The sequence below is a fragment of the Panthera uncia genome (genome assembly GCF_023721935.1).
Source record: "Panthera uncia isolate 11264 chromosome C1 unlocalized genomic scaffold, Puncia_PCG_1.0 HiC_scaffold_4, whole genome shotgun sequence".
In the NCBI taxonomy this organism is placed as follows: Eukaryota; Metazoa; Chordata; class Mammalia; order Carnivora; family Felidae; genus Panthera; species Panthera uncia.
The window spans coordinates 26,531,888-26,558,920 of NW_026057585.1; the positions used below are offsets into that span (position 1 = coordinate 26,531,888).

Here is a 27,033-nt window from a genome sequence, read left to right on the forward strand (position 1 = left end):
TGTCCTGGCCTTGGACCCAGACCAAAGAAAGGTTGGGCCATGCCACCTATGCAACCAAGGACCACATCAGAAGGTGGCTCTGGGTTGTAAAAGAAACAGTGCAGAGTGAGCAGAGGATTGTGAAAAATGCTAAGGGTAACAAAAAGGGCTTTCAGAAGTTATGGTTGGAACAATGAAACCAAAGAGGGGGAGGTGAGAGAAACCAAACTGCTGAGCTGCTGTTTGGCTTGCATTTTTTCTGTCAAGGAAATGATTTCCCTGATTGGAAAGGGTAGGATCCATGTAAAGGAAGAGAATTCCCAGCTGGAGTAGAAGAGGCCATGGCAAGGGGCTCTGATGCCACCAGATGAGGTGAAGCTCCAAGGCCCAAGAAGACCGAGGGGGCCCAAGGCCAAGACGATGCAGGCACCTCAAGGTCCACGCCAATGCAGACCAACTTTGGAGGAGTGTAGGCGTAACAAGCTACAGCAAAGATGCAGATGAATATCTTAATTTTCAAGAAAGGAACTAGAGAGACAATAGAAACCTGTAAAATAAGATTGAACTGATCTCAGGAAATACTGTAAAAAGACTGGACAATGATTTTTGCATACTTGCTGGAGGAAACATCGACCGTTAGCGTATTAGGGCTTTGCCAAAAGCAAGTCAGACCAGATTAATTTCGTTCCTATAGAGGAAGCTTGAGAAGGTGTGTGAGCAAATGCCAATCACTGGTGATATCCTTCAGGTGAGAGGCAGGCCAGATGGTAGTACATGAAGCCTGCTGTGGACTGTGTCCTGATTGACCCACGTCTCGCTCTGCCTACTCTAGCTAGTTTTTTAAAAACTGTTTATACGGTAATATGGACATAAAGATCACACTGGGGGGTGACGTGAATCTTAGAAGAATATGTCAAAATGACACAAATGAGGTCCAAAAAAGATCATGGCATTTTGAAAGAATAGACCAAATCTAATTGCATAAGACTCTAGTGAGAGGCTTGGGGCACCGGGGTGGCTCAGTCGGTTGAGCATCCGACTTAGGCTCAGGTCACGATCTGGCAGTTTGTGGGTTTGAGCCCTGCGTTGGGCTCTCTGCTGTCAGCGTGAAGCCTGCTTCAGATCCTCTGTCACCCTCTCTCTCTCTGCCCCTTCCACACTCTTCCACACTCACATTCTCTCTCTCAAAAATATTTAAAAGAAAAGACTCTAGTGACTTGCACTAGAATTCAGCAAAGTCAAAGTATGGGATTTGGCTTAATAGTCACATATGAGAAATATTGCAGGATTTGGATAAGTGCAGCCTCAGAATGAGTCAGCAGTGTGCTATGGTCATCAAAGAAGCTAATGTGATTTTAGGAGCATTAACTAAAGTTTAATATTCAGATGAAGGGAAGTGGTCACACTTGGCTGCCCAGATCACATATCTGATGAATTGTTTTTAGCTCTAGACAACCAGAAATAGAAGATGAATTCCCCCAGTACAGTCCAGTGAACTTCTGTCGAGGCCACTCCTTTACTCCAAAGCAGATCTTTTGGTTTAATCCTTAAAGAATATCCCTAAGGTTTTGTGTATTAGTGAAAAGGAACTTCTCATGTCATATGTTAACCCTGGGAGGAAAATAGGAAATACGCACCAACCTTAATCCTGTCGACTCCTAGTGAAGCCTATGTTAACAAATAAGGTCAATAAATACATTGCGAGATGTGGGGGAGTGAATCTCTTCTCATTTATTTTGCAAGGTGATGAAACAAAATATATTGAGTGCACATCTAGAAGTGTTGCAGTTCTCTGTTTTTAAAGCTGCATCCCTTTTTAAGTTAGCAAAGGCTGTATACATAATATGCCCCTGCCTAGTGTAAGAAAGGCAGGGGACTTTCATGGGATTCCCAGCATCAGTAAAGAACCTGTCCGTCAAATCACATCTCGGTGGATATTTTTCCGGGACCTTCATCTCTACTCGCCAGGCCAGCCATCTTTCAAGCATCCATTTCTTCTCATTTTCCCAGAAACCAATGGAAATGGCCCTGTAGTAAACTCTCTGTCCATTTGGTGATCTCCCTAATGAACTTCAAACATGACATTTCAAACATATCCAGAGAGATTCATTTTCAGCAGGAGCAGCCAGCCTCTCAGTGTCACTTTGAAAACTTCTGGTCTCAGTGGGGCTGAGAAGCCAGGCACTGCCCGAACAGCAGTGACAGTCTGTTGCTGAGGGGGTTCTATCTGAGGCCGCCACGGTTCAGTCACAGGCCTGTGGCTAAATTATCTCCTTACTGCGGAGGCCTATTTCTCAAAAACAACATTTCTCTCTCATTCCCTGTCTCCTTCCAATGTTGTTAATCTCTTGGTGAACCCAGGGAGTGTGACAAAGGGAAAGTTGGGGTGGAGGTCTTTTGGACACACACAAATTCACACTCGTTCATTCATTCACTCAAACTGACATTTATGGAGCAACTCTGCCCTGGGGATACAAAGGTGAATAAAATAGAGGTGCCTGGGTGGCTCAGTCGGTTGAGCATCTGACTTTGGCTTGGGTCATGATCTCACGCCTTGTGGGTTCAGGCCGCACATCAGGCTCTGTGCTGATAGCTCAGAGCCTAGAGCCTGCTTTGGATTCTTTGTCTCCCTCTCTCTCTGCCCCTCCCCTGCTCTCGTGTGTGCGTGCGTGCTCTCGCGCTCTCTCTCTCTCTCTCTCTCAGTCTCTCAAAAATAAACATTAAAAGAAACAAAGATGAATAAGATGAAATATGGTCCCTCTTCTCTGTGAGCTCATAGCCCAGTAAGGGAGATGGATAGGAGTACACATATTGTATTGAATTATAATTATTTGTTATAAAGTTTTATAATGAATGAAAAAGAAGTGCTGGGGAGATGTTCTTCTTTGAGCTGTGGGAGGCAAGGGGAAGAGTGGTCAGGGAAGGTGGAAATGAATGGGAAGACAGTGGGGACTCCAGGCCTTTAGGTTCAGGGAATTCCAAACAGTTTGGAGTTACTGGAGCATCAGGAGCAAGGTGAGGAGACGAGGCTGGTGAGATTAGCAAGGCTTAACACCATGGATATCATCGAATAAAATATGAGAGTGCTAGACTGTCCCACATATTAATCTTACCTAAAAGAACATGATCTAGTAAGGAATATTGTCCAGTGGACACAAACTCTCAGTAGACTTAAAACCTATTGCTGTCTCTTCCTTCCTTCAATCCTTCTGTACCCCCTTCACTCCAACTAAGATTCTGAAATGTTGATGACTCTTCCTGATAGAGAAGGGAGGGTGATGGCTCTAGATTCTAAGGCCATACCCATATAGGAACAGGCTGCAGCCATCAAGTTGCTAATGGAGGGCATACTTGGTCCCAGTTGTTGGCTTCACCTCCCCTGATTGTGTGACATGCCCTGGTCATGAGTTGGTTGAGAGTGGTAAACCAGTAGATCTCCTTGGCCCCGCCACTTTAGGTAAACAGAGGTTCAACCCACCGGGTCCCACTCATCTCTTTGTCTTGCATTTCAGTTAAGTGTTCTAGGAATGAATTTATTTGTGATGAATGAACACCCACAAAGCAAGAACTCCAACCCAGACATACAAGCCTTCTAGTCCGTACCCTCATTAAGTTGTAAGTAGAAGATTTTGCAGTGTTTCGGGAACTTTGCCCTACTTTATAGGGTCTGTGTGGATTCTTTGTGTTCTAATGTAGACACTGAGCATTTGTGAATCATGACAGTTCTGTTCTCCTTTTCACTTCTTATGCCTTTTCTCTCTTGTTTTTAAAGTTTGTTTATTTTGGGATGAGAGAGGGAGAGAATCTCAAGCAGGTTCCACGCTGTCATTGCAGAGCCTGACACAGAGCTTGATCGTGTCCTGAGCCAAAATCAGGAGTTGGATGCTTAACCGACTGAGCCACCCAGGCACCCCTCTTGAAGCTTTTATATCATTTTCAAGTAACAAATAATTCCAAAGTTTGGCAGAGCTTGCTACATAGTATAACCACCTAGACCTGTGGGAAGATATTGAACTGATTGAGTTTTTTTAAATGGCTATATTCAGTTTTCTGTTTCTTTTTTGAGTCTGTTTTAGTATTTTCTAGGAATTTGCTCATTTTCGCTAAGTTTTAAAATTTATTGGCATAAAGGTGTTCATAGTGTTCTCTTACTGTGCTCCCTCGTCATTCCTATATCGTTTTGTGCCTTCTCTCTTTTCCCCAGGGATTACATCTGTCAGAGGTTTATTTTATTAAGCTTTCCAAAAACAAGGCTTTATTTGTTGCTTCCCTGTTGTGTCATTGTTTTATATTTAATTTCTCTCCCCCCCCCACCTTTTTTTAAATCTCTGTTCTATTTGTGTTTACTCTTTTTACTTAAGCTGGATACTTAATTGGTTTCGGTCTTTTTTTTCCTAAAATAAGCATTATAGCTACACATTTCCTTCAAAATATCACTTTTATTATATCCAAATGTACTATTTGGATAGTATAAAAAAAATATTTTTTAACGTTTATTTATTTTGGAGACAGACAGAGTGTGAGCGGAGGAGGGGCAGAGAGAGGGAGACACAGAATCTGAAGCAGGTTCCAGGCTCCGAGCTGTCAGCACAGAGCCCGACGCGGGGCTCAAACCCATGAACCATGAGATCATGACCTGAGCCAAAGTCGGCCACTTAACCAACTGAGCCACCCAGGCACCCCTACAAAATATTTTAAAAAATTAAAAATAAATACTCTACTATTCATTTAATGGTTACTTTTAAATTATAATTACTTTATAAAAGATAAAGTAAAACAGTACTTCTTTCTGAACAATACAGGACCTTAGAATACTAGCCCCGGCTGTGGCCTTCCACTTGGCTTATATGCCATTGTTGTCCTATATTTTAGTTTGTCTTTTTTTAAAAAATTGTGGTAAAATGCACATAATATAAATTTTATCATCTTAGCCATTTTTAAGTGTACAGTTAATGAGTAATGAGTTAATGAATAATATTAAGTACATTCACATTGTTGTGCAACCAGTCTCCCCAACTCTTTTTATCTTGCAAAATGGAAACTCTGTACCCTTGAAACAACTCCCCATCTTCTCACCCCAGGTCCTGGTAACCACTTTGTTCTTTCTGCCTCTGTGAATTTGATTACTCTAGGCACCTCATATAAGTAATACTATACAGTATTTGTCCTTTTATGACTGGCTTACTTCACTTAGCATAAAGCCCTCAAGGTTTCTCCCTGTTGGAGCAGGTGTCCGAATCCCCTTCCTTTTCAAGGCCCCGTAATATTCCACTGTATCTGTATACAACATCTTGTCTATCCACTCTTCCGTCAGCGGATGCTTGGGTTGCTTCCACATTTTGCCTTCTGTGAATAATGCTGCTGAGAACATGTGTGCACAAATATCTCTTCGAAATCCTTCTTTTAGTCCTCCTGGGTGTCTACTCAGAAGTGGAATTGCTGGATCATACTGCAGTTCTATTTTGAATTTTTAAAGGAACCTCCACACTGTTTTTCCTAGCAGTGGTACCATTGACATTCCTACCAACCATGCATATGGGTTCCAACTTCTCCACATCTTTGCCAGCACTTTATATATATATTTTTTTACCTCCACAAATTATATATTCATCTCATTTTATCCCACTAGTGCTGGTTTGGAGCTACCTATATGTTTACTAGTTACTTTGGGCAACACTCATTCTTAGATCTTAGGCTGTTCTTTGGACATCCATTTCATTCTTCCTAAACAGTGTTCTCTGCTTTTATTTATCTAATATTGTCTTTCTTCACCCTTATACTCGGTAGTTTCACTGGGCAGAAAATTTTGAGCTCCTCTCTTTCCTCTACGGCTGATGAAAACAGGCTGTCAGCCTCATCGTCATTGCTCTGAGGGCAAAACCTTCCTTTGCTCTCCAGATGCTTTCACCATCTTCTCTCTGTTCTTGACGGTCTGTGTTTTCATTGCAATGTGTGTAGGTGAGACTTTATTTTTGTTTATACTGCTTAGGATGCACCGGGATGCCTGAATCTGAGAATGGGTATCTTTCATTTATTTTGAAGATTTCCCATCATTATTTATTTCCCTGACTATTGCTCTTTCTCTCGGATTTTCTTCTTGTAGAGTTCAGGTTAAATGTAATTAACCTTCCCATTCTACCTTCAACATCTCTTTTATATTTTCTGTCACCTTTTCTCTCTGTGCTGTGTTTCATATAGTTTCTTTATATATTTGTCATATTTTCTTTAGCCATGTTTAATCTGCTATGTAGCAGATTATATGTATATATTATAATCTGTTTTTTAAATTTTTATAACCACCTGTTTATTCTTAGATCACTTTTTGATTCCATCTTTTACTTTTTAAAAAATTTATCATACATTGTTAGGGGCACCTGGGTGGCTCAGGTGGTTAAGTGTCCAACTCTTTATTTCTGCTCAGGTCATGATCTCACAGTTTTTATGAGTTCAAGCCCCATGTCATGCTCTGTGCTGACAGTATGGAACCTGCTTGGGATACTCTCTCTCTCCCTCTTTCTCTCTTCTTTCCCTGCTTGTGTTCTCTCTCTCTCTCAAAATAAATAAATAAACTTAAAAAAAATTTATCATACATCGCTATTCTGTAGCCTATGTCTGGTATTCTAATATCTGAGGTCTTCGAGCATCTCAGTCTGTTGTTGTTTCTGCCGACTTCAGTGATTGGGGCTTGCTTCCTTGTGCAGATGGTTATTTCTGAAGGGAAATTTATGTTTAACCACATTCGTGGATATCCTGAATGGCATTCTGTTGATAAAGTTTCCCCTCAGAAAGTATCTATGCTGTTTCCTTACTAGTGGCACCACCAACTCAAACACTTTAATTTCTCAGTTTTGGCTTCTCTGTCCAAGCAGAGCAGTATAAATTTGAATCCCAGCTGACAAGACAGCTGATCTGTGGCTACAAGCTCTTAGGGGAGACTGTTACTGCTGCTGTTATTTTTTTTCACCATCAGAATTTGTAGTGGGGACAGTAGGTTTCCTTCTTGGTTCCCTTTGCTAGAGAGCATGCTACCTTCTTAATTCTTATTTATTTTTGAACATTCCTTATGCAGAGGTAGTGTTAGTCGCATTCTGACGGCTCACACATTGTGCATGGCTCTATGGTGAGCTGTTCACCTCTGCAGACCCGAGACTCATCCTCCCTGCCCTGCTCCTTACCCTGCTGTTGTCCATGTTTTGTGTTTTTGACGTGTTCTCTGTTTCTGTATCTGTTTTGTTCATGTCTGTGCTTCTTGAGGCTTTATCTTTCTTGTGATGTCACCAATGCATTTGAAAATACATTCATACTTTAATTCGTCGTCTAGTTTTTGGAATATCTGGTCTACCATATTAAGCAAATGAAAGCCCTGTAGTAGAAATTTCTGATTTCCTGAGGCCTTATTTGGACTATATACAAAGGTGGGTTTTGGTGATTTATATTTTTATTTGTCCATTCTCGCCCTTGTTTATTGATTAATTGGCTGCTCTGTGACAAATATGACTCAAAGGGCATAGTATACATTGGTGAGCAAGACACAAATAGCCCTTACCCTCATGGAGCTTACAGCCCCCTGAAAAAGACAGAAACAAGCAGTGGTTGCCCTCTGGGGTGGGACTGATGGAGAAGACCAAAGAATTATGTAAAATTATGTAAAACAGGTATTCTTGGCTAGTATCTAATAGCCACCTAGTTCTCTGTGTTTCCCTCTTGAGTTAACTATTTTTGTTGGTGTGAAGGGATCCCTTAAATGTTTGTTATATTTCGTAGTTTATGGGAAAGATTTGTGTGTTCATAACTTGAAAGATGTGAAAGACTCCACTGAAAGTAACTTATTTAACAGTTGAAAAGGAAGGGAGCTCATCTGAAACCTTCAGTAGCTGAATGCCAGCAATCATACTGCACTGAGAACCATGGACAATAGGTGGTAATGGGGCTAATTCTTATGCAGATCCCAGTAACCTTGAAAGTTCTTCTTGTGCTTGAAAAAGGTGTTTGTTAGTTTATTCTTTTTTCTTTTTTTAATTCTTTTAAGTTTTTTATTTTAGAGAGAGAGAAAAACTGAGAATCTCGGGCAGGCCCCACGCTCAGCACGGAGCTCACCATGGGGCTTGATCCTACAACCCTGGGATCATAACCTGAGCTAAAACCAAGAGTCAGATGCAGGCACCATGCTAATTCATTCCTAATGAGTGTATTGAGGTGTGCTAGGCACCAACTACTTAGTTCCCTTAGAAAGAATTTAGTGAGTTCCCTTACCTCTCTTTTCCCTTTGACCCACTGAATCCAGTCATTTACCACCTATTGTCACTTAGAAAACTCTCCTGGGGCACCTGGGTGGCTCAGTGGATTAGATTAAGCGGCTGACTTTTCAGCTCAGGTTCATGAGTTCAATCCCCACCTCGGCCTCTGCTGACAGCTCAGAGCCTGGAGCCTGCTTTGGGTTGTGTCTGTCTCTCTTTCAGCGCCTCCTCTCCTCGCACTGTCTCTCTGTCTCTCTCAAAAATAAATAAACATTTAAAAAATTGTTTTAAAAAAAGTCTCCTTAATCTATACACCGTCCCTGCTTCCTCTGTTCCTGTAGTCCAGGCCTTGCCCTCTCTCATCCAGACTGCTCCAGCATCTCCTTTGGTTTTCCTGACTCTGTCTTGCCCCCCACGAATCTGTTTTCCACACCAGTGCAGGGGGATTTTTCTAAAACACAAATCTCTGGTTATTCTGCAGCTTAAGATTTGTCAACAAATCCCATTGCTTTCATAAGTCTAGACATGTTTACATGGCCTCCAAACCCCTTATGCTCTGGCACTGCCTCTTCTTCATCCTGATCTCCAACCCCCCACCACTCCTGAGCTTCCCCAACCCTGTGCTTCTGTTACTTGTTCTTTTATTCATTAATTCAGCAAATGGTTACTGGGCAACTGCTGTGTGCAGAGCACAGGGGATATCAAGGTGAGTAAAGCAGAGAAAGTCTCAGTCTTGTAGGATTATATTCCATAAGAAAGACCTGAGCAAATAAATATTTCATGCGATATCAGATAATATGGGAAAGAATAATGTCAGATAAGGTGATAGAGGGTAGCAGCAGTACTCATTTAGATAGGTGTTTAAGGAAAGCTTCTCTGAGGAGGTGTTATTTGAGCAGAGACCTGAGTGATAGGAGGGAGTGAGCCTTTGAGAACTGCAGGGAGAATGTTCTAGGCAAAGGAACAGTAAATGCCAAGCCACAGAGGCAGGGACCAGCTTGGCATGTTTGAGTGCCAGAAAGAAAAGTCAATATGACCTGGCTGGAATGAGTGGAATGTATTAGTATGCTTTTGCTGAGTAACAAATTGCCACAAATTTGGTGCCTTAATGCCTGTTTATTGCCTCATAGTTCCTGTGGGACAGAAGTCCCACAGAGCTCAGCTGGGTTCTTGCTTACAGGTCTCAAACCCAAGATGTCAGCAGCTGTGTTCTCATCTGAGGCTCTGGGAAGAATCTGCTTCCACAGTCATTCAGGTTGTTGGCAGAACTCCGTTCCCTGTGATGGTAGGACTGAGATCTCTGCTTCCTGGCTGTCTTCAGGGGACGGCTCCCATGTATTGGCCACCCAGGGTTCCGTGCCATGGGCCTTGTCACAGGCCATGTTGTAATGTCACCCTGGTAACAGGGTCCTTCATGTCCAGGCCCCCTCACTTTGCATGTCTGGTCCATTTGGATCGTTGCCAGATCGTAATGTCAGCTGACTTGGGGCTTACATGTGCAAAATCCCTTCACAGCAATACTGAGATTACTGTTTGGTTGACTTTCAGGGTGGGGGTGGGGAATCTTGTTGGAAGATATCTTTAGAATTCTGTGCGCCAGAGTGAGGTTGGGGAGCTGGTGGGGACCATGCCAAAGAGAGCCTCAGAGGCCCTGGTAAGGACTCTAGGGTTTTTCTTGTGATTGGATGGGAGTTATTAGAGGATTTTGATTTTGGTAAGGATCATGCTGGCTCCTGTGGAGACAGTGGAGCCGGGAAGGCATTGCAGGGGTCCAGGCGATAGATGATGGTGGCCTGGACCAGAGTGGAATTACTCCTGAATGCTGTGGTTCCCCAGGTATGCCACATTGTCCCATGTCCCCATGTGTTTGCACATGCTTCTGCTGTTTCCTGGGCATTTCTCATCACCACCTACCTCACAGCTTCTTTACCCGATGAGTCTCTACCTGGTCCTCAAACCTTAGCTCAAAGGTTGCCTGAAAGGCCCCTTCATGGTATTTCCTTCCCACTGAAACTTAACTTGAGTTGTGCTGGGTCTGTTCATCTGTCTTTGCCACTTGATTGCAGCCTCTCTGGGAGCAGGGCCTTTGTCTTTGGTTCTTCTGTTTCCATTGTCTGGCCTACAGCACAGCATATTGTAGATGCTTGATAATGTTGGTAGGATGGATGCAAGAACTATGGAGATACTGGGAATGAAGTGTCTCCTAGTAGAGGAGGAACTGTATACAAATAAATACATGATAGAATGAACCAGAATGCAAATACCATGCCGTGTGCACCAAGGAGGGGAGCCAACTCTGCAGATTACTGGTGTGTGTGGAGCCTTTTATCTACTCAGTTGGGAACAGTTGGATCTAGTTTCTCTCATCCCTCCACTGCATGAAAGAATCGTCTTATTACAAATGATTCCTCTTTATGTTATTTCCAAAAGGACATTTGTTTGGCAACACTGTTAGCCATCAATTTATTCTGTAATATTTAAAGAAGTCAAAACATTCATTCATTTAAAGCATTTTATAATTTAAGACAGATGTAGGGTGCTTCGTTTCTCATCTGTATGCCAAGCACTCAGAAAAGATCTGTGGTAGTGAAATTTTGCTTATATACTTACTCAAGATAGTTGAGTAACTACAAATAGCTTACCTGTAGGTCAAGTGTCCTCTTAAGAGGGAGGAACTCTGAACCTGGTTACTGATGAGAAACAAACTGAAATAGGAAAGACCCCATTTCTGTGACTTCTGACCACACATCCTTCAGTCTGAACTTAGGAAAACAGGGTGCTGGAGAGAATAATTTAACTGGCGTAAACATAGTGATGTTATTCAAAACTTAATAAACTTGAGAACAAAATAACAAGAGAGTCCAGTTTCATTCTGCTGCTTTCCTGCGGTCTGTGGACCGTGCCCTGCAGGGCAGCATGCCTGACAGAGGGCCCATGGGCGCCTGCCAGCCTCACCAGGTGTAAGGAGAGATGCACACGACATCATGGATTCACATGGGTGGGATTCATAATGTGCAAAAGCAAAATAAAATAAAAAAAAACTTTTCATTCATATTGCCAAGTCCCTCTGTTTGTTTTCTAGTGATCTCTGTCAGAGAATATAAATCTGTGGCTTAAGGAGTGTTTGCTGCACAGACTTGTATGAATAATTGGATATTCTATTTCAAATTAGAGGCTGGGGCTACAGGGCCAACTGCTATGTTTTCTAGCTCCTATCTTTGGTTAGCCGGGATGATGTGACTGGCTGAGAAAGGAGACACAGTACTTCTGCTTATAAACATCATTTTAATTTAGTTCAAGGCAATGATTTTTAAAGCCTTTGGATTTGTAACACACCTACTTGGTTTCATTATATCTCCTTGTGTCCCCTCCTTGCCTCTCTAAAAAGGAGACAGACAACATGAGGATTCTCGAGGGCACCCCAGGAGCCCAGAACTAGAATCTGAGGACATTTGGATTCCCCTCTGCTCTTGAAGCAGAATGAACAAGGCTCCCTTAGCAGAGTTCATTTGGGGGCAGGGTCAAGAGGGGCCTTGAGTTTTATCCCTCACCAGAGCCTCCAGTTTCTTCTCTTGTGCCCAGAGAAGTGTGCAGTAAAGGATCAAAGAGGAACGAGGTTCATCTAAGGTGGGGGGCATTTTGGAGAGCACCCCAGGCTCCCTGGATGGGAGCGCACAGGCTGCTATGCCCCTAGGCGGTCTTGTCTCTGAGTGCGGGTCCTGCTGATCAGCATGGCTTCAGGAGCCACCCGGGCACAGTGCCTGGCCTGGCCCGTTGGTCACCCCATTTCTGCCTGAGACAGTTAGAAGGATCTCTTCTGAGAGAACCAGCTCAGAGAGTTTTCAGATATGTGTCTAGAGAAAGGAAGAGAGGAACTTTTCAACTTTCAGAGGTGAAAGGAAAAGGATTTTACAGCTAAATCTGGTGAGAAGAGCAGATCCTGGACAAAATGCTAAAAAGAATTTACGAAAAGGATGACATTTGAGCACTAAAAAAGGAGAGTTAAAATGGCAAACCATGACTATATGGTCTCGGTATTTGGCAAATACATTCTCCAAAATGAATGAAATGAAGCTCAAGGAAAATATTTGACAGTGTAAGCTGCCAGTGAAAAAATTCAAACTTTCAAGTGAAAGTTAGAAGTTTGGAAAACTTATATCCTCCTCCATGAGCTTGATATTTCCCAAGGCTTTATAAGTTCTGATGAGATCAGTGATGATATTAACAAATGTGATTCTTTTTTTATATTCTAATGAAATGTGTCAAAACTTAGAATAACTGCATAACTCAGTGAACCAGTATTTTCCAGAACAGTGGCTACAGAATCACACATGGATAAAAGGCCCAATCAAGGTGCAAGACGCAAAAGAGTAACAGACATGGTTTAAGATACCGCGTTACAACTGATCGTTTAGAAATTACCACTTGTTGAGTTTTGGTATGGTATCAAGAATAGCCATAAGTATCTGGAAATGAAATACCACTCCCTTCTCCAGTTACGTATCTATGTGAGGATGGACTTTTTTCTAAACCAAGACCTATCACAACATACTGAATAGAGAAGTAGATATGAGAATTCAGCTGCCCTATAAGCCAGACATGAAAAAGATTTGCAAAAATGTGAGACAGTGTCATTCGTCTCACTAAATTTTTGTTACGAAAACATATCTCTTTGTAATAAAATTGTTTATATAAGTTTATTTTTTTAATATTAGTATTTTGAAAATTTCTGTTTAATTTCTAATATCAATAATCAGTACATATAACCCACATAAACAAAAGCTCTTTGGGGTCCTCAATAATTTGGAGTGTGAAGAGATCCTGAGACCAAAAACATATGGGAACCATTGACTTCAACTGCCCATACCTATACTATTTATCCATGCATGAAGACATGTATGTATAAATGTACATAACATACACTAAAAAATTTTTTTTCTGTGTTTATTTATGTTTAAGAGACAAAGCACAAGTGGGGGAGGGTCAGAGAGAGAGGAAGACACAGAATCCGAAGCAGGCTTTAGGCTCCAAGCCGTCAGCACAGAGCCTGATGTGGGGCTCAAACTCAAGAACCGTGAGATCTTGACTGGAGCCAGAGTCGGACGCTTAACTGACTGAGCCATCACACGCCCCCCTTTCTCTCTCACCTTGAGCCTCAGTCCCATTTGCCCACCATACAGGAGTGGGCAAATCACGAGATCATGACCTGAGCCGGAGTCAAATGTTCAACCGACTCGGTCACCCAGGTGCCCCCATAACACACATTTTTAAGTGTACTTAAAAATAAAATTTGAAGAGAACAGCATTTCAATAGTTCCAACATCTTTCTGCCCTCACAAGGCCAGACCTCTGGGCCAGATGATTAACCTAAGACCAGATGGCTATATGCCTGAAATGTTAGTTCAGTAGAAAAACAGGGGTTCAAGAACTTAAAAGGGGGCACAGCCCAAGTGCTGTGGACAAAATTTTGAGTCCCTAGCCAGATGGTTCCATGGATGCAAAGCCTGGTGACATTGAGATGGTGTCCAGAGCATGTGGCAGGAGAAGTGACGACCTGCCACAGCGGATGGACTCTGGATGCCGGATAAATGAACTTGAAGGCAAAGAGTTTTAAGGCTTCGAGGTTTATAGCCCTCTTTAATGGGAATGCACCCAGGGACAGAGAGCTTATGCTGTTCTCAGATCTTTTGGCCCTGCAAAGGGACTCATTCCAGAACCTAATCCACTGACGTGGAAAGGGGCATCTCAGATGCCACGCTGCCTCTGTGCAGGTGCCCTGGGCGTAGTCCCGAATGGACGGTCAAACCAGGCCAAGCATGGCTTTGGGAGTGGTATCCCTGAGCTGTGGGGTTGGGACTCCTTGTGCTCCGGCAGTGACCTTCTCTCTTGTCCTGGGAAGAAGTGCTGCCATCTTTCGAGGTCTCTCCACTGCCAGGGAAGTGTCACAGCCCACGGGTTTGGGGGTTGAGCCAACCCTTGTGGAGGAAGCTGCTTATCAGTAGGGCTTCTGAGAGACCCTCACCCTCACACTAAGGCCCACTCCCTTGAGAAGACTACTCTTACAGGCTTCACAGCCATTCTGTCCTTTCAAAATGATGCTGTCTCTGTGGGGATGTGTTGAGTTTCTGAAGTTTAAGACTCTGAAGGCAGCTGTCTTTTCACACCTTCTGTTGAGGGGCCGCCTCATTATAACTCTGCAAGCACTGAAAACGGCCACTCTCACGTCTCCCCCTCCTCTCCTTTGGCCTAGTCAGATTCTCTTCTTTCTGTAAGAAGTCAGCCTCCTTAGGGCCACCTGCTGTTGTTTACTTTTCACTGTCTGGTCAATTCCAGCATCATATTATGACAGACACGAGCAGACATTAGGTAGGGAGAGAAGAATACTTGGGTGCCAAAGAAAATGGGATGGATTTCTCTGCTTGACACCAGGGGTGGGTGGGTAATGGAGGCAGCAATAAAAAAAAGGCAAATGTGGTCTAGAAAGCTGGGTATACAGACTCCATCCTCTCCCCTTGGTGCTAGGTGACCTTGGATAGCCACTGGGCCCACCTCAGTCTCCATTTTCTTCTGTCAAAGTGAGCATGATACAGCTGTCTGATCCAAAGTACCCCTCATTTGGGCATCCAGTCCTGCTTTACACCCACCTCTATCCTCCGTGTTCTTTCCTTCAGGTTTCTAGGCTAATTTTTATGCTCGAGTGAAAGTAGACTCACTACATGGAAGTCTAACATTTGGAGCCTGAATGTGATAAAGCACTTGGAGCTTCTAAACAGAAATTATGGTGGTGTCCTACCATCTACCCCTACCCCCAACACACACCATGAAAGGAATCTGTATTTGTTCTAACTTCCTTATCTGTCTGCTGGGAGTATTGCTGGGGAGGTGGGCCCATCTTAATAATCTGAATGAATAGGGGGAATTAATGTTGGATACGTTTTACTCAGTGCAAGAATGCATTGTTCTCAGTTCTCATACTTACCATTTTCTCTTTTCAGGGATCAGCATCTTCTGGACCCAACCCTGGAATATGTGAAGGTAGGAAACCAGGATTTAACTTGTAATTAGGACACTGCGTAATCGACTTCCCTTTTTTAACACAGTGTTGCCAAATAATGCTGCAGTCTGGCCTGTGTAAGGAAGCTTCTCACGTTGGAACAACCAAGGGGTAATCTGACTCTCTCAGGCCTTCAGTAACTTTTGTAGAGGTCTTACGTCATCCTATTATAGGTCTACTGTCTTTTTCCTCTTATCTGAAACCCTCGGGGCCAGATGGGTTTTTAAATTCAGAATTTTTTTAGGAAGGTAATCGGGTACATACATATAAAAACATCCTCAGAGGGGTCTAGGGTCAGTACTCCGTACTCAAGCTCATTATTTCATCAGTGAAACGTAAGAGTATTCACACAAAGTGAGATAAACAGACTACAAATGATCTTATGTAGTGCAGCTCACATTTTGCCACCAGATGAGGTCAGGTTTGATTTGCCACCAAATGACTGACTTGAAATTTTTCAGTTTTCAGAGTGTTTTGGATTTGGGGATGGTAGATAATGAATTGTGAGCCTGTGTTTATCTTCGGTGGAGGACTGAAGGCTTCCTGAGCTTTTCTGGGTCGGCTTTCCTTTCCAACAGCCCCTCTCCTATGTGGTGGCGAATCTAGGACTGTGAGCTGTGGGAATACGCTGCTTTTCAGTGGGGCTGACATTCAATGCTTCTAAATAGGCAACACCTGGAAACAGTGGTATCCTTCTGAGCAGAAAGAAAAGATGCTTTTTCCTTCTCCCTTCCCCACACCATCTTCTTGGGTGTGTTTGTGTATATATGTTTGCTTTATTTTCTTTTTGAGAATTGAAATCTGGTACCTGCTATGGTAGAAGAGAGAACTTTGATTTGTCACAGTTTCTTGGATTGATGACAACATAAATATCCTTAAGTTTTAGGAGAAATGGCGTATGTTAAGTTTTAAGGTGCTTGCCTCCTGGGAGCCACATTCCAACCTCATTATTGTAAGGGCAGCATCATGGTTTGGAGGTATTTAGGCCTATTGCTGTTTTGTGTGCCTGTGCCTGCCCCATTTTTGGCATTTCTTCTCTCTTTAGACCAGAGGATGGAAGAGAGAAGAGAAAGCTCTATTAGAATCACTTAGTCACTTGAGGTAGTCGTAATAAAGTTTGTTGGAAGGGAGGTGGGTATTATTTTTTCCTCTCTCATACCCAGGCTACGTCTGAACTGTAGTTTCACTGCAACAAATGTACAGTCCTAAACCAGTATGGCTGCTGTGTCAGAGTACAAAAGAGCTTTATAAATGATGCCTGTGTCCCTCCTGAACACGTCCACCTTTGTTTTTATGCAGGTTGTATGCTGCAAAACAATAGGGGGGTGCTATTCGCAGGACTATGATTTGACTTGGCCATGATGTAAGAAATGTGCCCTGGAATTAGGCAGTGTGTAAATCATAGCTGCCTTTTAAAAGCCACCATGTCATGTTTCAGAAATGGGCTCTCCCCCACTGTAGGCTCAGGCTGGGCTTAGCAAGCACAGACCCTTCCCTTACTCCAGTAACTTGGTTTTTCTTTGACAGTGTCCAAGCCTTTAAGATAATCCAGTGATGAATTCTAAGTTAAACATAGATTCTGGAATGATCTGTTTTAATATTATTTAAGCTGTCACATCACGTTCATGAATATCGGCCATTCTAAGTTGGGTAAGAAGAGATATGCGGGTTCTTGGTGGCTTCTGCTTGCTAGGCTCTCCTTGCCTTCCCCAGCAGTGAGACGTGATGGGACCGCTCTTAGTGGCTCAAGGGTACTTTTTTCCAAGGACCTGTTGAGGTGTTCCGAAGGTTACTCTTTGCTCCCAACCTTGTCTGAATCTGGTCGGGGCTTTATAAATGATGTCCCTGTGCTTCTCCTGGATGCCTCACATTTATTGTTTTTTTTTATTTCTCACTTTGCCCCTGGTTTGGAGGGGGCAGTTTGGGGATTTGTGGGGCAAATGTGGGATATTTCCATTTGTTTCTTTGGGTACAGAAGCTCCAAAGGCATGTTCATGGAGGCCTTTGACCTCCAGGTCTAAATTGACCCACGTGTCACGCTTCTTGGGCCAGTGCAGGCTCATCCTAGCATTTCTCAGACTTGGTTGCCCTCTCAAGCCTGGCTGACTAGTCCATGTGATGAAGGCCTTGTAAATGGTGCCTGCTGGAGCCTAGTGACTTTGGAGGGTGACTGAAAATAATCAAGGGAGGTGAGATAGTTGTAGATAAACTGGGATGCAGTTTGGCCCCTCCTGACTCAGAGCTGTTACTTCTCTCGGATAACCTGGTATACTTAATACCTCTTAGGCACGTTGAAAAGTAGAAATTCTATGTAAAAGTCATTGCCTTGTGTAGAGTCCCCTTCTGGAGACTTATCAGCCCAAAAAACAAGATTCAAGGGAGCACATTTTTATGGGCCACATAATGGGGGTGGGCTGATCTCTGAGAGTTCTCTCAGTGGTAGAAGCAGCCAGACATGGCCAAAAGACAGCTCTTCTCATTCTGTGGAGAACCACAGGCCCAGGTCTCTGTCTTCAAATGCCTTCTCTTTCCCATGGGAGGCTTTCTAACCATCCTCACTGGGTTTTCCCAGTGCCCAGGTATGAGATCTGGGACTGGCTCCCTCTCCTTGTGCCTGGGGGAGCCAAGGCAGTGGGGGATTGGGTGGTGCTGGGGCTGCAGTATTGTGGCAGAGAGAGCTGGGTAGAGAATGAATCCAAAATTCACTTCTGTCCAGTTTGTACTCTGTGTCCTCCTAACACTCTGTGCAGTTTGTATCGAAGCGAATTAATACGGCATGAAAGGGGACCAGTCCGCGGTTGCTAGGCTACAAGTAGCTCCTCTGTGCCCAGAATGGAGGGAACCATGCATGGCTGAGAAGCCCCAGGGCTATTGGCGGTTCTTTCACTTCCTGCTGGGGCCTCCCAACTGCACCTAGACCCACCAGCTGAATACCATGTTTGGATGTGCTAAGAAAATTAGAGCAGCTCCAAAGTAGCCAGGGGATTTTTGGAATCTTGCTCTCCACTGTTTCTGTCTCTTTAATTCTGACTGTTAGAGAGGAGTTTTGTTTTTTCTTTTCTTTTAAAAAAACTTTTTAATGTTTATTTATATTTAAGAGAGAGAGAGAGCGAGAGCGAGCGCACACAAACGGTGGAGGGGCAGAAAGAGAAGGAGACAGAATCTGAAGCCAGCTCCAGGCTCCCAGCTGTTAGCACAGAGCCAGATGAGGGGCTTGAACTCACCAGCCATGAGATCATGACCTAAGTCAGAGGCTTAACCATCTGAGCCACCCAGGCACCCCAGTTTTCCCTTTCTCAACTTTTTCCTTGTTTTCTGAGCCTTCCCTTCTCCCCACATTTTTTCCCTACAGTAGCTCATGTTTAAAATCATCTTAAAAGTCTGGTTTTAGCTGTTTTGTGCAATCATGAGGTCCTTTTCAGTAACCACATAAAATTGTCTTTTTCACTGTACCCAAAAGAAACCACTTCTTCCAGGTTGGAAAGCAGAAACCTCCACAGTGCCTCCACCTTTCTCCTGCTCTTTAGTTGTTAGTGACTTTCATAAGTTGTGTACAGCTCTGGAATTTTCCTCTGCGTACCTAGCATACCTTACTGGAGATAAAAACTTTTTTTTTTTTAAACAGGAAATAGCTTTTGGAGGAAATAGCCCTAGGCAAAATTGTGAAGAAGAGTTTATATTCTGGGCTTCTTTACTTACTCACTGCCCCATTTGATTTTTGTCATATTTTTACCCCCATTACAACATATTTATTTAGTGTCTACTTTCTTAGACCTGTGTCTGGTAACTACTAGAACATTTGATAAAATGTACTAAAATGTGAATAAATGAGGGTGCCTGTTTTGTTCGGTCAGTTAAGCATCCAACTTCAGCTCAGGTCATGATCTCCTGCTCTTGCAGTTCGTGAGTTCGAGCCATGCGTTGGGTTCTGTGCTGGCAGCTCAGAGCCTGGAGCCTGCTTCAGATTCTACGTCTCCCTCTCTCTCTGCCCCTCCCCTACTCTCTCTTTCTCTCTCTCAAAATAAATAAACATTAAAAAAGTCTTTAAAACGTTAATAAATGATAATAGCTCAGTGTGTTAACCTTCCCAGAATAACATTCGCATAGTGGACTCCAGATTACACAACCCCTAAGAACCCACAGAGAGGGGAGAAAGGTCTACCTCTGTGTGACTTTGGACTTTGCACCTTCTCTCTATGGCTTCTGTCTTCTCACAGCTACAAAATCAGGGAATGGGTGAATGTCCTTTGAACATTTTAAGGATCATCTATACCTGTGATAGGCTGGAGGGGAAAGTTTTTTATACCAAGCGGTAAGGGATTCTTCATCTATCACTCTTGACCATAAAAGTGCCGTATTGATTGGAAGATGATGTGTCTCAGACATTAAGACCAAGGATGTGAGAGCTAATAACTGCCCACCCATCACATTACTTCAAAAGATTGTACCTCAACACTCCTGCAGCTGTTCTTACCATCCATTATGCTTTCACTTTTGTAACCCCTTCTTGAACCTGTGAAACTTACTTTCATTTTCACTATTTTTTTTCTTTTCTTTTTCTTGGGGCTACTTCTTTAAGCGTCAAGAGTTGCCCCCACCATACACTAAATTTTACAAATTTATTTCCTATCTTCTCCCCCTTTATATATCTATCTTCCTTTTAGACTGAAGATTCTTTGTAGATGCTTCTTCACACACAAGCCTTACAGTCATTTTAATAAAACATCTCTTTGCTGGGAATGGTTTAAAAACACATTTTTTTTAGGGGAGGTGATGATTGGGCAGAGCTGGGTGAGTTTTCTTATAAGAGAAATGTTAATTATAGATTTTTCATTTTAAAATGCCCTTAAGAAAGATAAATCGGAAAACAAAGCCAGGAAGCAGAAAAGAAAATCGGGATGACTGTTTTTCAAATTAGCCAAGATGTAGGCAAGCCCATTTTCGTGGCGAGGCTATAAACAGCACAATGCCCGCCTGTGGACAAAGGCCTGCTCTCCAGGCGACCGCAGTTAGCAAGTGTCAGGACGGAATGCAGCCTTTTGTCCCGGGCTAGCCTCCTAGTGAACAAATATCCTTTCTTTTGTAGTCAGCCTGGGTGGATTCTTGCTGGAACCACTTGCGAGCTTTTCTGAAATGATTTGCGGTTTCTGAGCTCCTTCGCAGGCTAGGAGAAGGGAGAGGGCTGGAGCTGTTAATCCTGAGTGGGGATCGGAACCCTCCGACGGCTCGTTCCCCTCAACGCCCCCCCCCCCCCCCGCCCCCGCGTTCCCACCCACCCAGCGCGCATGAGCAGCTCCCGAGTCCGGGGCTCCTTGGCAATCAGTCCTCTGTGGGGTTAATTCTCCGAAATGCTCCTTGTGAGAGGGCCCTACAGATAAGACAGGCTGCCCAAGGCTCAGATCTCAGCAAGGCCGCTTCCTGCAGCCGGCCCGGGCTACATTAGGTCACCCAGCAGATTAAAAGAGGAGTAATTATGCGAATTCCAGCGCCAAGAATAAGCGCGCAGGCCGGCGTTGGGACCTCGTGGGAGAGGGGCCAGCGAGGCTGCGTTCGCTTTGTGCTCAAGATGGCTGCAGCCATGGTCACGGTTAAATAGCTGCCTTTGAGGGACGTCTTTTCTTCCAGCGGGGAAAACAGGCTAGTCTGCTCTGAATTAGCCAGCTAACAAAGTCATGAAAGGGACTTACGAAAACAATGGCACGCTGTACATTCCGTGAGATTTTAGCAAGTTATATGAACCAAATAACGGCCCAATTGGCTGGCTCTGCAGGTTTTTGCCTGAGTGTGCACATCCGCAGAGCCAGCACCGTGCCCTGTGGGACCAGAAGATCAAACGCTGCCCACGGTGAATGTGAAACAGCCCTGGGGCTCACATTCAGAGGAGCGAGTGAGAGCTCCCATCCACCCTCTCCCACTCCACCCCAAAAACATTCTCTGCAAATCTTCTTGGGAGGTTTAACGTTACTACCGTTTAAAAACCAATTACAGAGGCAGGGTGGGAAGACTGAAGAATAGGGGTCGAGGACAGTCCCTCTTTCAAAGGAATCTTTTCCCGCAGGTCTTTGAAAATGCGGTCATTTGTAAAAAGCAAAATCTTGTCATGAAATTGTATGCTCATTTAAAATCTATATGTGAATGTTCATAGCGACATGATTTATAATTGACAAAAACTGGAAACAGTTCAAATGCCCTTTAACTGGTGAATGGCGAAACTGTAGGATACCATACAATGGCACGATAGTCAGCCTAAAAAAGAATGGACTGTCAGTATAAACACTTACTAGTGACAGAAAACAGATGAGAGGTTGACTGCAAAAGGGAACAAAAGAACTTTTAAAATGATAGAAACACCTTGATTATGGTTGTCTCAAAGCTCACAGAATGATACTTTTTAAAAGGGGTGATTCTTACTCTGTGTAAATTAAACCTCAGTGAGCGTGACTTTAAAAAGGCAAACTAAAACCTTACCATATTTTAGCCCTTAAGTGCTGTCACCCCAGTAGGGGAAATGTTTGATTTGGAGATGGGCTACCTCAGACTGCTGATCACATGGCGAAAGTGCTGAGCTTATGGGTATTTTACTGCATTGGCTCATTCAACAGATAGTTGTGAGCATGTATCACGTGTTGGTAATTGCTCAGTGGAGTGAGAGGTGGGAGCAAAGTGTTTCCAAGAGCCTAACCTTAGATAGTGGCAGTGGGCGGGGAAAGTCAGGGCAGGGCCTGGAGGCCTTTCCAAGAGAGAATTAAGAGCCATTTTATTAGGTGAGTTGACAGTTCCTGGCGGACTTAACTGGAGGAGGTGAGGAAGAGGAAGCCAGAGGAGGTTCCAGAGGTCACACGAGTGTCTGGCATCTTGCCCAGAAGCCAGTGAATATTTTAGGGGAGGACAGGAAATTTCCAGTTGGAGACCTTGTTACCACAATGACATTAAGTTAACTGATGAGCATGTGGGGATATCATTAGACTGGTAGGATCAGCAAACTATAGCCAGAGACCAAATCTGGCCTGCAGCCTGTTATTGTCTGGCCTGTAAGCTAAAAACGGATTTCACACTTGAAATGTTTTTTGTTTTTTGTTTTTTTAAATCAAAAGAGGAATGTGAAAATTATAAAATTCAGGTTTCAACATGCGTAAAGCTTTATTGAAACACAGCCTCACCCATTCATTTACATGTTGCTGCTTTCTCGCCATAACCATGGAGTTGAGTAGATATGACAGAATGGACAGCAAAGCCTGATATATTTACTGTCGGGCCCTTTACAGAAAAGATTTGCTGACTCCTGCTCTAGACTATATGTATATTCACTGTTCCTGGTTTGCCTCTCAATAATGCATGGTAGGCTTTCAATAAAAATTCATAGTAGGCTTTCAGCCTTGCATCATGGACATCACTGTTATCTCACCTGGTGACATAGCAATGAGTCCTTGTGCAAGTTGTGAGACCTTGCACATTCACAGAGATGCTACAGTGGCAATCCTGCACGATTTGGATGCAACTTGGCATCTTGTGGGGTAGACCTGTCTGCTCTGAGCAGCATCTCCTGGGCCCATCACATCTAAGGCCTTCAGTTTTGCTGGCTGAACAGGTGTGTGGGGACAGCACAGGTGCTGCAATCCTGACGGTTCTTGCCTGGGGCTTGTCTAGATAGTTTCCTCAGGCCAGATTACTCCCCCAAATGCAGACTGAGATGCATTTTCTCAGTGCCCCAAGTCAAAAGTAAATTCTCCCTGGGCCTCCTGAACTTGATGGTTTGAATCAAGGTCAAACCCTGGAGCTGCCCTCTAAAGATGCTCAAAGGAGCCTTGTCTGGCCTAGTACAGCTAGGTTCGCCTTTGTATTTTATGCCGCAGCCTTCATCCTTGACTGAAAGTAAGAGGACTCCTCTGGGATCCCAAGCAATGGCAGGTAGAGAGGTGGCAAAGAGACTGGAAAACTAGCATGCAAGCGAGAATTGAAACTATGGCATCTGACTAGGCTCCGTTTTATAATCGGACTTCAGAACCCTCCTCATGTGGCCTGTCTACCTCTGACCTCATTCTGCCATCTGCCTTAGTGGGATATTCCTCCATCCTGGCTTTTCCTACTGGTCCCCAGTCTTTGCCTTTTCTTTGGCATGAATGCTTCTTTTACAGTTGAGTGGTTTAAAGTGGGTTGAACTGTGTTGCCCCAAAACATATATTGAAGTACTAACCCCCAGTACCTGTAAATGTGGCCTTGTTTGGAAAGAAGGTCTTTGCAGGTATGATCACACTGGGATGAGATCATACTGGATTAGGGTGCACCCTAATCCAAAGACCAGTGTTCTTATAAGAAGAGAGGAATTTGTGCACAAAGGCACTGACACACAGGGAGAACGAATGCCATGTGACCATGGAAGCAGAAATTGGAGTTGATGTGTGGATAAGCCAACAACACCAAGGAATATAGCCATCACAATCTAAGAAGAGGCAAGGAAGGGTCTTCCTCTGGAGCTTTCAGAGAGAATGTGACTTTTGCCAACAGCTTAGTTTTGGACTCCTAGCCTCCAGAACTGTGAGAGAATAAATTTCTATTTTAAAGCCACCAAATCTGTGGTGTTTTGTTACAGCAGTAGGAAGCCAACATAGATCCAAACCCCTAGCTTAGTTGTGTGACTTGGGGCAAATTTCTGAAATTCTCTGGAGATGGGTTTCCTTGACAGTAAATGGGAGCATGTAGGAATTAAATTAGTTGCTACATGTAAAGTTATCAGCACAGTGCCTGACATGCAGATAGCACTCAGCAAATACTAATTTAGTTACTATCACGGTCATCTCCTGTGTGGTGTGACTCAGATTTCATTGCCTCAGAGAGACCTTCCCTGACCCCACTGCTGAAAGCTGCCTCCCCACGTCACTATGTCATTACTCTGGGGATCATCACTTGTCCCAAGTTCTATTTGTTTATTTAAAAAATCAAGGGGCGCCTGGGTGGCTCAGTCAGTTGGGCGTCCGACTTCGGCTCAGGTCATGATCTCGCGGTCCGTGAGTTTGAGCCCCGCATTGGGCTCTGTGCTGACAGCTCAGAGCCTGGAGCCTGTTTCGGATTCTGCATCTCCCTCTCTCTCTGACCTTCCCCCATTCATGCTCTGTCTCTCTCTGTCTCAAACATGAATAAACGTTAAAAAAAAAAATCAAAACAACCCCAAAAGCCTCATTAGAAGGTGAGTTCTGAGGGCATGGACCTTTTCTTAATACTTAGTGACTGACTGATGACCACATAAAACCAGATGCAAAGGGCATTTAAATGGAAGGAAGAAGGAATGAGGGTGTTCTAAAGATCTTAAAGTTTCCCAAGAAGCAAGTAACACTCAGCATCTCTAAAACTTTTCCAGAAATTTCTCCAGTGATTTTATTTAATGAAAGCAAGAAGATTCCTATCCTGTCTTCATTCTCTCGCCAACCTGGTATAGGATAAAAATCGTGGGGTCGCTGTTGTCACCTTAAATAGTCACACATTTAGGCAGAGGTATATATACTTTTTTTTTTTTAAAGTGTAGTTCTGGCAACCTCTGTGGCTCAGACCTATCAGTTCCTCAGCAGATCTTGTTATCAGCTCCCAAATGAGAGCCATGCTTTTTTTTTTTTTTTTTTTAAATGCGTTACAATCGTTTGTTGTTCAATTCCGCCCTCTAGTGGAAATAATATGTCACAACAGTGCAGCGTTTGGCTACAGTTCATTGTCTAAATATTCTGGGAGCTTTTGATATTAAACTATTAACATTTTAACTTCAGAACTAAAGGCTGTGTTTAAAGTAAATAAAGAGGCAGGTGGTTTTCTTTGGGTTTATATTAAACAGATTAAAATTTTAAAGGCATTTTATTAATAGAGTGAATTGTTTTACATTCTTGGACAAAAAGCTCTTAAGATGCTGTAACACTGCATGTAGATTTTGAGTGGGGAGGGGCAGTTGATAGTGATCTGAAGTCTTACCTGTGGCAACCAAGAAGTATCCTTGGAAAAAATGATATTTGGGGGAACCTGCCTGGCTCAGTCGGTTAATTGTCTGACTTCCACTCAGGCCATGATCTCACAGTTTGCAAGTTCCAGCCCCGCGTCAGGCTCTGTGCTGACAGTTCAGAGCCTGCAGCCTGCTTCAGATTCTGTGTCTCCCTCTCTCTCTGTCCCTCCCCCACTCATGCTCTGTCTCTTTCTCTCTCTCTCAGTCTCTCTCTCAAAAATAGATATTAAAAAAAATTTTTTTAATGATATTTGAGTTGCTATTTGACAGCTGAAAAAAATGGCCAGAAGAAGGCTGGTATTAGGTGAGGCAGAAAACAGGTATCAGCCTATTAGAGATTGTTGGGGAAGGACCCCATGCCTGTGGGGCAATGTGTGCCCAGGCTGAGTGGAGTAGGAGAGAGAGTAGCAGGAGTCTACGAGAAGGATAGGTACTCACGTATTTCTTGAGTGGGAAGAGAGTGAGGAAGCTCAAGTATTCCTGGGAAATTCTGAGATTAAGGAAGTAAGAAGGCTGAGTTGGGGAACAATTATATTGATTGGTTGATTGATTGATTGACTGCCAAAAATAACATATAACTACATATTGCTTTGCAACTTGATTTTTTTATTGAACATCATTGCATGTTAAATACATGGGTCTACCTCCTTCTTTTGAATGTCTATCCAGTATCCCATTGTATGAAATACGATTATATTGGCCAATTCCCCACTGACATTTGGGTTCTTTTTAATGCTATTAAAAACAGTCTTGTGGTTATTTAAAAATATAGCCCTATTTGTTACATATGTCATAGTCATTTAATAAATATATATTGAAGACCTGCCTTCTGGTCAGTGTTCTAGAGGCTGAGGATATGGCAGCGAAACAAAACAATGTCCCTGCCTCTGTGGAGCTTGTACTCTGGGGAGGAGGACTGGGAGATGGGGAAGACACTCTAGCAAGCACGTGAGGCAGTGATGAGCGCTAAGCGAAAAGATTTATCAGGGAAAAGAACTATGAAATATTGGGGTGAGGGGGTGCCACATTTTAAATATGGTGGCCAGGGAGAGGCTCACCCAGAGGGTGACCTGAGTGGAAGGGCCAGTCAAGCATGATGTCTAAAGGGAAGAGGCTGTAGCAAGGGCAAGGTCATGAAGCAGGAGTTCACCTCTTCCACCCAGGAACAGCCTTGAGGCCAGAGAGGCTAGAAGGGAGTGAACTTGAGCAAGAGAAAGGTAGAAGCTGATGTAAGAGAGTGATAAGAGGGAGGGGGCAGATTGCCTGGGGCTCGTAGGTAACTTTTGCTGAGTGAGGTGGGGAGCCAAGTCAGGATGACACTGGGTTCAATGTGGCTAGCAGATGGCAGGAGCGGGGGCAAGAACAGGGAGAGGAGTTGGGAGGCCATTGTGACTGTCCAGGTGAGACAGGAGAGTGTGGGCCTGTGACAGCAGAAGAGGTGTTGAAGAAGGGCGATTGTGGTCTCACACGAAGGCGGTCTTCAGCATTTCCTGCCTGATCAGTGTGCATGGGAGCACAGAGGAGTGAAGCACGATGCAGGAGAGATGCGTTGCCTGCAACTCAGAGGGCTTGGTGCACATTTGTGTGCGGACTTCCTTAAGAGAAAACTAAGGGTAGAATGATTGAGTGTTGAGAGTTATAGGTCAAAATTCACTTCCTGCAGCTAGGGAGTGTTTGTTTTGTTTTACACGTTTCTCCCAGTTTCCAAATCTTCTCTATAAGCGTTAGTGTTTTTATGGTAGAGTTATTTATTAAAATAAAAACACCCTTCAATTAGTCTA

At 43.6% G+C, this 27,033-nt stretch overlaps 1 protein-coding gene across 1 annotated transcript in view; it reads left to right on the forward strand.

Moving 5' to 3' along the window:
* The window catches only part of BCAR3 (BCAR3 adaptor protein, NSP family member), a 114,398-nt gene that overhangs the window by 19,619 nt on the left and 67,746 nt on the right, over window positions 1-27,033 (forward strand). The window contains exon 3 of the mRNA XM_049616791.1: window positions 15,212-15,251. Coding sequence (XP_049472748.1) covers window positions 15,212-15,251 — 40 coding nt within the window. The remainder of the gene's footprint in view (window positions 1-15,211; window positions 15,252-27,033) is intronic.